The sequence below is a fragment of the Amphiura filiformis genome, chromosome 1 (assembly GCF_039555335.1).
Source record: "Amphiura filiformis chromosome 1, Afil_fr2py, whole genome shotgun sequence".
NCBI classification, from domain to species: Eukaryota; Metazoa; Echinodermata; class Ophiuroidea; order Amphilepidida; family Amphiuridae; genus Amphiura; species Amphiura filiformis.
This window is the reverse complement of record NC_092628.1, coordinates 32,998,965-33,011,705: the sequence shown is the minus strand read 5'-3', so window position 1 is coordinate 33,011,705 and position 12,741 is coordinate 32,998,965. Positions and strand designations below refer to the sequence as shown.

Below are 12,741 nucleotides of genomic sequence, written 5' to 3'. Positions count from 1 at the left end.
GGATCTGCCTTTGTGATTGGTCGCCCATATCTCGCTATGGTTTAAAGCTTCTGGGCCCGCGCCATTACCATTAACTTCACCGTACACAACTGTCTGTGGTATTTGCGGCGCTTTTTGTTGACGCGAAAGTTAATCTCTCATCAAACATCTATCGCGTCTTGTGGTTAATGGACTGATAAACAAGTATGCTTGACAGTGTGTTTTTAGAGAGCAAAGTCCAGGGGGTAAAGTTCTGCTTACAATTCAAAGTCCATAGTCGAATTTTCGGGGTTCGCTATCAATAAACTGGTAGATTCCAAAATCAGAATTGTTCAGTATTAAAGTGAGCCATTATAATTATGCAAGATAGGCCTAATGTTGCATTCAATTACTTTTATTGTCACTAATCATCTGATATTTTTAACTCTTTATGGCCATTTTACGATTGAATACTTTAATTTTAATAAACATCAGTATAATTTTGAGTTCAACGAAATGGGTTCATCATGACTAATAATAACATATTTTTAATAAAATTCGACTATTTAAGGAAGGGAACGGAAAGTGATTTGAGGGGAAGTAATTTGAGTAAGTGAGTGGAAGGGGGAAGGAATGAGAGAAAGGGGAAGAAACTTAAGAATATGAAGAAGACGGAAAGAGACAGAATGGAAACTTAAGGAACAGAAGGGGAAGTAATTGGAAAGTAATTTAATGGAAGGGGAAGAAATGAGAGAAGGGGGAAGAAACTGAAGAATGTAAAGAAGAAGGAAAGAGAACGAAGGGATGAAGGGGTAATAATTTAAGTGAATGTAATAGTGAATGTAACAACTTGTTATTATCAACTCAAGAATATCAGTATTGTTTTATTGTATTGGTCTTTATTGTAAATTCATTTTTGTGTCCTTTCAGATAATTTTAAAATCAAAAATTTACATTTGTACATGGCAAAATGTTCACATAAAAACGTTACAAATATATGCAAGGAGGCTTCTCCTGATGGTATAAAAATGCCCAAAACCCATGAGCTTCCGGGGGCTTCGCCTAAAGCGGGCCCCTGGACCCCACGCCAGTGGTCGCTCCACTCGCTATGCTCGCTTCGCTCTAGTATTTACTAACTTGGGGGAAATTTTTGGAGCCTTGCCCACCCTGGCAAAGAGGGCTCGCTACGCCCCTGGGCGGAACAAAATCGCCATGCGTGGTTGTTGTAGAACTAGTGGATTCGCCTATCATGGCAATTTATGACACGAAGATGATGTGCTGTGTCATGAGGCTCATGAGGTTTGATGCTTGTTGACCTCTGTGTTTTCTTTGACCAACATCAGGTTATTGGAACAATATGCCAAAAAATAAGGTTTGAATTTGATTTTGGCACCTTCGTGTCATAAATGTGCTAACATAGCCTATTGGTCGTTATACCGAAAGCCGTGTATTAAGAATATACGACTAAGTTGGTCGAAGCAGCAAAAAATCGATATTCATTTATATCTAAATCAATATATTATTGAAAAATAACACTTTGATGTTTTGCAAAAGTTCATTCTACACGCATACTTTAAAAACGTGCTTGATTTATTGTTGTTAATGAGTTATATACGTTTTACAAAAGTGCTGTTGTTTCAGCCCTCTTTACACCATAACGCAAGAACCACATGACCTACAAAACACACAATAAGATATTTTACAAAAATCTGTAATTTCTCTATAGCATGGAGCTTAAACTTTGTCAATACTGCTGTTTTCCTCGTTTTTGCTAAATTTTCATTAAAAAGATACTTATAGCAATTTTTAAATTTATAAACGATTTTATTTTTTTTTACTTTCGCTGGGATCACTGAATGGGCAACTATTTTAAACTGTTGCGATTTGGTAGTTCACAGCATCTTGCGATTGGTAGTGAGCTTTGGCAAAAATTGCATTGATCATTTCACATCGAGTGTGTAGAAGAATTCAAATATCACAGATCTACTTAGGTCCTGTGGTTCTTGAGTTATGTTGTAAAGAGGGCTGGAGCAACAACACTTTTCTAAAGCGTACATATCTCATTAACAGCAATAAATAGCTATAAATCAAGTAAGTTTTCAAAGTATATGAATTGTATTATGAACTTTTACAAAACATTCAAGTGTTATTTTCAATGATATATTGATTTAGATAACAAAAATCGTACCCTTAATACAGCAATGATGTAAAGATGTGAAAATGTTGTGAATGCGTGGTACCTGGAGGTAGTAGAATACACCGCTTATGATTTCAATGATTTGTACGTGCTTTTCAATGGAGATGGTATTTGACATGGTGCGCCTTGGGGTGGATGACCCAAAATAGGTCAAGATTATCAGGCTGATTATGCACGCACCGAACTGACTGCTGTCAGAGTGAAACACTGAGTGCAACACATTAAGTTCCGCGTGTATCTTGTTTACTGTGAAGAGAAAATTCTTGCTTTCAACTTCAAGCTATTTGATGGGAACAACCGAACAAGTCAACAAGCACTATTCACATCTGAGATCTAAAGTGAAACAAGAAGCAGAATGCGGCCTGGGATACGTTTCCTACTACCAGGGTGTGTCCTTCAATTGCTGTTTGCATTGTGTACATTGGTTTGTGTCTCAAATGCGCAGGAGATAACCAATCTTGAGGAAGCCAGAGCGTTTCTTGAGGAGTACAATCGACAGGCAATGACGGTTAACTATGCGGCTGAATCAGCAGAGTGGAATTACGCCTCAAATATTACGGAATACAACAAACAAAAACGGGTGTGTAACTTATATGTTTTTATCCAATACTAATGCTTAGTTATACGAGATATTCATGACTCTAGTTGAAATCTAGCCACTAACACTATAATCTTCCTCCCCTGCTTTTTTGTACTTTTAGTCCATTTTTGACCATTTTGTTTGCCCCTTGAAAGTTGCCCCCTTCCCCTTTGTTCACTCTCTGAAAAAGTGTTGGCTACGCCACTGGGGCAGGGGGAGCCCCTCACCAACCCCCATTTGAGTCATTGCCCACCCCTCACATTAGTTGCGCTGGCTTGGCTTTACATGTACGGGCTCCGCAATTTCTTCGCAATCGCAATGCATCACAAATCACCCCAGCATTTAGGTTTCCCATTTTTAAATCCACGCACTTTATTCAGAAACTTCATTCTTGATTTAGACTACCCCGTACCGTAGTCCACTTGCTCATTGTGCATACTCTGGATATTGTATTTTTAAAAAGCTTAAAACTCTGATTTAATTAATGTGTGCACAATAAATTGATAGATTTTCACAACTGATCTTTTCAGTCACCGTACTCCCTCTGTTTGTAAGCTTCCCAAGGATTTTTAACTCGATTTTGAAGTGCCAATATAATTATGACATTATGATATGTTAATTGCATTCAATAATAGCCTATTCATTGAAGCCTACGTACACTTTACTTTTACTGTCACTAATATAATTTTTTTAACTTTTTCATAACAATTTATACTACCATTTTGATGTAATAAATATCAGTATAATTTCGAGTTCAACTGAATGCTTTCATCATGATTAATAACATGCTTTTATTTATCAAAAATCGACTATGGCATTGGCATAGTCTACAATAGGATAGGTATTTCGACCCCGGGGTTGTCCCCGGGGCTGTCCCCGATTGCGAAAGTCTATATTTTACACAAGTGAATCTAGTCCAGTACGTACTACATAACCCGAATCCTAGCTGGCTCTACTATTAATCCTAAACTATTTCAAATAGTAAACTTTCTGTTCATTTTATAAACCATGTCTTGTCACACGCAGGCAGATGCTAGCTTGAAGTTAGCCGAGTTCAACAAACGAGCCTACCAAAATGCCAGCCGTTTTGACGATACCAATTTTCCTGAAGATATTAAGAGACAGCTGGTGTTTATTAAAGACGTTGGTGTAGGAGCACTGGATGACGAGGCCAAGATTGAAGAAGTATAAATATCATTTCTTTTCTATCTCTTTGGTGCATCTGTCGCTTTGATGGGAAATAACTCTTCGGACAAAACAAATTTCTTAAAAAGTGGGGCGGCCATGGCATCCCTGGCCGCCCTGCTTGCTATGGCCCTGCGGGTGAACACACACTTGTGTCCTGATGGGACCAGGCTCAAGCAAAGTTAATAAAAGCTAGGGACGCACCATTATATTCTTAGGGGGGCATGGGAGTTTGGGTCAGGCAGAATTTTTTTTTTTCGTCTTCGAAGGCAGCAAAGAATTTATTTTTCAATTTTAATGTATACCTTTATACAAAGTTGGGTGGGGGAAATTTTTTTAGTGGGCGAAGTGTTTTTTTCGTTTCACTAGTGGGCGAAGTTTTAAAAAAAACAAAAAACTCCCATGCCCCCCCTGGAAATCTAATGGTGCGCTCCTAAGCATGCTGACCTGCATGAAGAGAAAACTAGAAAGAAACAATGAAGAAAAAGAGCGAGGAAAAGAAAGACCACTCCCAGGAAAGCAATTGTACAAATTTGTTCTTAGCCCTTGGGTCGAGAAATAAAAAACTGGGTGTTTGTTTTAATTCGGTAAACCTTATTTTTCCAAAAGCGTTCGATGTATCGGTGAAGCTCGACTCTACATACGAAAATATGCTTCAAAATCAATCGAATCCCGTCTATCGTTTCTTTTTAGCATTGACCGATCTCATTATGTTTGAAATCAAAGGCGATATCGCTAGCTATATAAATAAATGGTTGTTGTTTATGTTTATTTCCTGTATATGATTTTCATATTTCAGTTCAATAATTTAATTTCAACGATGTCTGGAATCTACAGTACAAGGACAGTGTGTAAACCTAATTCTACGGAATGTTACTCCTATGAAGGCGGTAAGTATGGATGGTTGGCTTGCACCATATTTTGTTCAAAAATGATAGGAAGGGACTGTTTTCAGCTAAAATGTTGACTGCCAGCAAATGCCCAATAGTATCAGGCAGTGTTGCAGAAAGGTAAGCGTACTCATTATTTATTCAACATTTTAGCTATCATTTTTGAACAAAATATGGTTCAAAATTACGTACACTACGCGTATATACTGGCACAGCGAGGTAATGAAGAGAGTTATTTACGGTGGGGTATCTATTGTAAGCTATTAGGGTATAGTATATCTTCCCGCAAGTGACCAGATGTGTCAAGCAGATGCATACATAAGGGCGGTATATTCAAATGGTTTTGTCTGGATCATTGAGTATCGATCGCGCAAGTATACACGTATGTGCGTGTTCGCTCCCCAGGTTTTGACATGAATTACAATGACGTCGTGAATGACCCAGGGTTTTCATTTTATTATAAAAAAAATAATCGTCGTTTATCACGAGTCCTAGGAGTTATACCAGTTCAATTCATCGAAATTAATTTATATTAAATGAAAAAACAAACAGACAAGTGGAGTCATAATTATGTCTTTCTATGACTGTATTCCTACTATAATCTGATTTTCAATACACTAGAAACGTATTGATATGTATATCATTGAAAATCGCCGAATGGTAACCACAGTCACCGTGGCACAGTAGGCATCTTTAGCATTCATAGTGCCTTAACATTGGTTCGAACCCGGGTTAGTATTTTTTAATTATTTTTTCTAATGCGCTGGGCCGTTTTTCAAACACGCCCCTGAATGAAATTCATGGGCAAGTACTCTTAATCAACATGCAGAAACTTGGGGATATAGTTTAATTTTAAAGAGCAATTCTGACCTTCTGTATATTTTTCAGGTTTGCGGGAAACCATGGCAAAGTCCACGGATTACGAGGAACTGATGTGGGCATGGGTGGGATTTCGAGACGCAGTGGGAAGAGCTAACAAACCACATTATATTCGCTATGTGGAACTTGCTAACGAAATAGCTATGGCAAATGGTGAGTATTATCATTCAATGATGGCTGGAATCTATAATATGATGCGGTAACAAACGCAAGCTAGGCATACATCATAACAATGCAATTAAACAACAGGGTATCTTGGCATACGGTAGTTCATTTGCTATAGGTGTGTATAGCAAAAGTAAACCAATGTAAATGTAAACTAATAACGACGGTAACAAACTTGGTTAACAGGTACTTATAGCAACAAGCAAGACAATTAACACATGTTAATGTCAGTGCTATCTTTCGGTTTTCACCACAAATAAAAAAAAAATACTAATAACAATTACCCCTGATCCCAACCCTATTTCTTAAGCAATAATGTGTAATTTCCATAAAGACTAAATTCTTATTTGTTTTGCATAAATTGTTAATTTTCACTGATCACACTATGTCCCAAACAAATGAGGTAAAATTAATAAAATTGCTATTAGCTCGCCTATCATTATATTAAGCGGAATTTCACGCAACTGGGACGTACAACTAAAGACGAATAGCGGTATACACTCACTTCAAACGTCACTGATTCAATGATACACATGCACGAGACGTGTCAGCCGTAAAACCGGAGATGGTTTAAAATCATTAAAAAAAGATTTTACCGTAATTAAAGCTCTTCATGCTTAGTCTTTCTCATGGTATTTTTAAATACCATGCGAAAGACTAAGCATGAAGAGCCCCAATGGTGCTCCAATGGTGCTCTTAAAAAGCACCATTGGGGCATTACAATCATGCAAGACTGAGTAAATCACACATTATGACTATATACCCTCATGCATGCATGGATGGGTTTAAGCTCGTATACGTAAACAGGTGAAGATAGAGCCTAAATTCCAATCTCGCGCCAAAAAAAATGCACATTATGTCAGATATATGAAAAACCACAAAATTTAACTTGTTATTATAGTACGTAATGTTAAGATACCAGCTATGTACCAGTTAATGCCAAATCTATTACTCTAAACATAATAATCTTGAGTGAGAAAAATCTATACCCTTTTTTCGGTGAAATCCTACCTGTGTATGTACAGGATATCCTGACCAGGGAGCATATTGGAGATCTAAATATGAAGTAGAAGACTTAGAGGGTGATGCCTATAAAATATACCAACGAATTCTTCCCCTGTACAAACAACTTCATGCCTATGTCAGACGAAAACTGTCCACCTACTACGGCGATGAAATTGACCTCAAAGGACGTATGCCCGCATGTGTTTTAGGTAACTATACATCTATGATCTGTCGGTATTTAAAAGCACTTGCTATGATTTAGTCGATGTAAGAAGTGGATTCACTTAAGCCATAGTTGGGATACATGTAGTTAGTTTTCGGTGCTGAAATGATGGTATCCTGGAAGTCGTTTTAACATGTCTTCTTAAAACAATTATTCCCCTTATTGCATGGATATTGGTTATCATACATATGTGACTGGACACTTCGAATCAGCCGTAATCTCGGCCACGGTCATTTTTTTTATTTCGTGTTTAGAAAATATATATATATCATAAGCTTTAAAATAGTATATCATTTGACTTCAAACGATATCCAGAAGCGGGGTTATGGTTTGTTGAACTCTGGTCCTTCAAGAAAATGGTACCCTTTTCTGTTCTATATGTGTCTCCTTTTCACTTTGCTGCTAATAAAGTCATAATTGGCGGTCATTTCAAATCATCCCGAGTCAACGAGGTACAGGAATGTCCTCTCATTGTTAATTCTTGGTTATGCATACCCAGCCAAAATACAATGCAATTGTAACGCACCACTTGAACAGGATTTAGCCAAAGCAAACAACGACTAGAGCTATTTAATGATTTTATATGTAGAAGATTATTATCCTCTTCAGCAATAGGATTATTGATTGGTTTAAACGCTATCAAATGAGAAACATGTCGCGCCTATTGAGACACCTATGAATACGACTTGCGGCACATTTTGTACTGTATCTCAGAATACAATTTGCCGAGTTTACGGCTCATTCGCAGTGTCCACTCACATATACCATATGTCTCCCAACTTAAACTCAATTGATCGAAATGTACACAAAATATCATTAGGTTTTACATGAGAAGTTGTCCTCATACGATATTTGCTTAAGATATTTTGTACGCAAGGGCATTTTCGTATTATTTGCAGGTGATATGTGGGGCCGTTTCTGGGGTAAAATTTACAGACTTGTGGTACCTTATCCAGATACGCCAAATATAGATGTAACGGACGAAATGGTTAGACAGGTACGTATATATACTCCTGTTAGAATTTGACATAATTATTGAATACCCTCCGTTTCATGTTATTTAAGGTTAGAGTTATGGTTTAGGATATAGATTTAGGATTAAGGGTTAGGGTAAGGGTTCAATGTTAGCGGTTCTTGCCATTCAGTAAGTTGTACATGTACATAATAATAAATAAATGTTACTTTTTGATTATGGCATAGTAGGGTTTTAAAATATCCAACTGTGTAAATGGATACGGATTAGGTATAAGTCTGGTTGATAATAAGTATTACACTTTGACGAATTGGAATTTGCTTAGTTAGACCAACCTAAATTTACCGACGTTAACATAACATAGTCCTTCAGGAAGGACCTCGGCTATGGTGGGGGCTCGTCGAAGCCGGGCAGCGAGAGCTAGCGAGATTGGAGGCCGAGCTCGCTATATCAGCAGATAGTCATGTCAGAACTGACACTCAACATCAACATGTTCTATAGCCACATGATCAAGAATATCAATGTTTGTTTGTTTTCATCACAACATAGGGCTATACCCCAGAGCGTATGTTTAACATGACAGATGAATTTTTCACATCATGTGGGCTTCTCCCTGCTCCTCAAGAGTTCTGGGATCATAGTGTGATTAAGAAACCTTCAGATGGCAGGGAACTTGTTTGTCATCCTTCAGCCTGGGACATGGATAATGGTAAAGATTTCAGGTACGTGTGTTCAGGTCGTATCTTAGCAATACTTTTCTCCAATCAAAACACAATTCACCGATGCAGACATTTTTCAGTTACGTTTTCACACAAGGGTTTATCCGCCTTCAGGAAGTTTACAATTTGATTTTTGATTTGATTTGATGTGTTCGGTTTTGACAACCAGATAACCAAAAAGCTTCTTATGAAGCTTATTTCCGCTGGGTTCCATTAACGAAAATCACCCTCAAATATATCAGTTCAGTTCAATCCAGTTTAGTTATATCGGACTGTAACCTGGTTGTATTATACTTATTTTGTATATTTGTCTTTCAGAATAAAAATGTGTACACAGATCAACATGTTCTACTTCTTAATTACACATCACGAATTTGGACATATCCAGTACTACTTGCAGTACAAAGATTTGCCCCTAGTATTAAGAGGTGGGGCCAACCGCGGATTCCACGAAGCTGTTGGAGAGGTTATCAGCTTATCTGTTGGTACACCGAAACATTTGTTCGAAGTTGGATTACTGGAGGAGAACATAGAAGACGAAGGTTTACCATCTTTGTGATTTATCATAAAATCCGCTCACAGTTCGATAGAGTTTAAATATTTGGACTGACAAAACAATCTGCTTCCTTTTGCAAAGAATTCCAAAAGGCCTTGCGAGTCGTAAACACCATGCATCCCCGCTTGTGATAAAAAAAACAGTCACTAAATTAAAATGTGGTTACAGTTTTACAAATTGTCAAATTTAGTTTGTTTTCTTTTCAGAAATGGACATCAATTTCCTTCTAAAGACTGCATTAGACACCATAGGAACTTTACCGTTTAGTCTAGCTTTAGAACAATGGCGATATGATGTGTTTGCTGGGAAGGTTGATCAGGATGACTGGATGAAGCGTTGGTGGGAACTCAAGTACGTTGTTGCAATCATGGAACACTCGTGCCCATAAAATCCGAAGTTGTGCAGGACTTCTAAGGTCACACGACATGTTTAATTCCAAATCAATAGCTGCATTTTCAGATAATTAATTAGCCACATTTGCTAGGCAACACCACAAAATGTCAACAACAATTACACTTCAATGGGCATTTCAACAGAGTGTGCTGTTGCTATTTTGAATGTACATTTCACCCTAGACCTAAATATAGTTTACACCCTGACCATTTATAATATTTCACTCCCTTGAGATGACCAAAACAGGCACTGTAAATAGTTTATTTCAAATCCACCCTTTTACATTTGGAAGGGCAGCACGGTGTGGGGTTGATTTGGCTCCCAATTGGTCCTACTCTATTTCCGCCCCTTCATCATTTTCTCCATACTATTTTACACACTTGTTCGTCATTCCTCAAAGCTCTTCTTCACCAAATCTACGGTTCCAAACTTAAAGTGAATTGAAAGGAGAGAGTGGCATAATGGTAAGGGTACTCTCCTTTGGTGCACGAGGGCCCGGGCTCAATTCCTGGTGGTGGCAACTTTAACTTGCTGAAGGTATTGACTTTATTTACATCTGAATTAAGTTAAATTGACTGCTCTCCTCTGAGGTTCATTTAGAACTGGGTAAATGAATCATGGAAGATCTACGTCCTTCGAGGACGGTAAGCTGTTTAGTTCACTTAAGTTTGTTATTTTATTTTATTTTAGAAAAACTCTGGTAGGAGTCCAACCTCCCGTGGAAAGAACAGAAGAGGACTGCGATCCAGGAGCTATGTTTCACATCACGATTGATTATTCGTTTTTGAGGTACTATGAGTATATTTTAACCAACCCAGTCTCCCTATTTAAATGATTAAATAAATCATTCTACAACTGGTCTTAAAATGATCATATCAATCATTTTAGTGCAGTGATAGCGCCATCTGTTGTTATTAAGTTAAGTTCCAGTTGTATAATGATTTATATTGTCACAGACCAGGGGTTTGGGAAAATTGGAATAAAAGTCGGACTTGCGACGAAGTCCGACAATTCCCTGGCCGTGGGTAGCGTGGCCTTAAAATTGAAAAATATGAAGGGGAATCAAGTGCCTAATTTATACTCTTGACCTTGAGACAAAATAAATTCACCCTGAATCTAGGTTTTACAGTTCAGTAAATTTATTAATTATTTTTGAATTGCAAAAATATAAATATAAATATAAATTTAAATAGCAAATTCAATTTCTCTGGTATAATGGAACCAGGGACACAATATTTGAGATTTGTTTCTCACATAAAATAACGATTCAACATGAATCGAGACAAAAATAAATTCCCGATTAATCAATCGGCTTATTACTTTTCAAGTAATTTGTCAATATTATAACTGACCAATTTGTGAAACCCTAAATACCCCAAGTGCTGATCGATAAAATGCACCGACCAACACCCTTTCAAAATTTTTGGATGAAAGTTGATTAATAAAAATTAACGATCAATCAATTTCTAATAATCAATCTGATCAAGTGTGAAACCCTAAATACCCCAGTGCTGATCGATAAAATGCACCGACCAACACCCTTTCAAACTTTTGGATGAAAGTTGATTAATAAAAATTATCGATCAATCAATTTCTAATAATCAATCTGATCAAGTGTGAAACCCTAAATACCCCAGTGCTGATCGATAAAATGCACCGACCAACACCCTTTCAAAATTTTGGATGAAAGTTGATTAATAAAAATTATTGATCAATCAATTTCTAATAATCAATCTGATCAAGTTTGAAACCCTAAATACCCCAATGCTGATCGATAAAATGCACCGACCAACACCCTTTCAAAATTTTGGATGAAAGTTGATTAATAAAAATTATTGATCAATCAATTTCTAATAATCAATCTGATCAAGTTTGAAACCCTAAATACCCCAATGCTGATCGATAAAATGCACCGACCAACACCCTTTCAAAATTTTGGATGAAAGTTGATTAATAAAAATTATTGATCAATCAATTTCCAATAATCAATCTGATCAAGTGTGAAACCCTAAATACCCCAGTGCTGATCGATAAAATGCACCGACCAACACCCTTTCAAAATTTTGGATGAAAGTTGATTAATAAAAATTATTGATCAATCAATTTCTAATAATCAATCTGATCAAGTTTGAAACCCTAAATACCCCAATGCTGATCGATAAAATGCACCGACCAACACCCTTTCAAAATTTTGGATGAAAGTTGATTAATAAAAATTATCGATCAATCAATTTCCAATAATCAATCTGATCAAGTGTGAAACCCTAAATACCCCAGTGCTGATCGATAAAATGCACCGACCAACACCCTTTCAAAATTTTGGATGAAAGTTGATTAATAAAAATTATTGATCAATCAATTTCTAATAATCAATCCGATCAAGTGATCGGTAAATACCTTTCCAATAAAATCAATCAACCCGACCGATCAATTGAATCGATCATTTCCCTTTCAAAAATTTGGATGAAAGTTGATTAATAAAAATTTTTGATCAATCAATTTCTAATAATCAATCCGATCAAGTGATCGGTAAATACCTTTCCAATAAAATCAATCAACCTGACCGTTCAATTGAATCGATCATTTCCCTTTCAAAAATTTGGATGAAAGTTGATTAATAAAATTATTGATCAATCAATTTCTAATAATCAATCCGATCAAGTGATCGGTAAATACCTTTCCAATAAAATCAATCAACCTGACCGTTCAATTGAATCGATCATTTCCCTTTCAAAAATTTGGATGAAAGTTGATTAATAAAAATTATTGATCAATCAATTTCTAATAATCAATCCGATCAAGTGATCGGTAAATACCTTTCAATAAAATCAATCAACCCGACCGATCAATTGAATCGATCATTTCCCTTTCAAAAATTTGGATGAAAGTCATGAAAGTTGATTAATGAAAATTATTCATCAATTAATTTTCAATTTAAACAAAGTTTAAGCTTATAAAACCATTTTTTTTTTCTCCCAAATTTTGTGACGGCCACAAACTCATGGAACTAAAATTTTC

General features: G+C 36.5%; 1 protein-coding gene across 1 annotated transcript in view; it reads left to right on the top strand.

Annotated features, from left to right (window-relative positions):
- Window positions 1-2,328: 2,328 nt before the first annotated feature.
- Window positions 2,329-12,741, top strand: part of LOC140145805 (angiotensin-converting enzyme 2-like) — a 23,948-nt gene continuing 13,535 nt past the window's right edge. Inside the window, exons 1-10 of the mRNA XM_072167486.1 lie at window positions 2,329-2,735; window positions 3,762-3,920; window positions 4,720-4,810; window positions 5,699-5,842; window positions 6,880-7,068; window positions 7,982-8,079; window positions 8,605-8,777; window positions 9,093-9,316; window positions 9,537-9,681; window positions 10,414-10,512. Of these exons, the coding sequence (XP_072023587.1) occupies window positions 2,511-2,735; window positions 3,762-3,920; window positions 4,720-4,810; window positions 5,699-5,842; window positions 6,880-7,068; window positions 7,982-8,079; window positions 8,605-8,777; window positions 9,093-9,316; window positions 9,537-9,681; window positions 10,414-10,512 (1,547 nt within the window). The 5' untranslated portion in view covers window positions 2,329-2,510. The remainder of the gene's footprint in view (window positions 2,736-3,761; window positions 3,921-4,719; window positions 4,811-5,698; window positions 5,843-6,879; window positions 7,069-7,981; window positions 8,080-8,604; window positions 8,778-9,092; window positions 9,317-9,536; window positions 9,682-10,413; window positions 10,513-12,741) is intronic.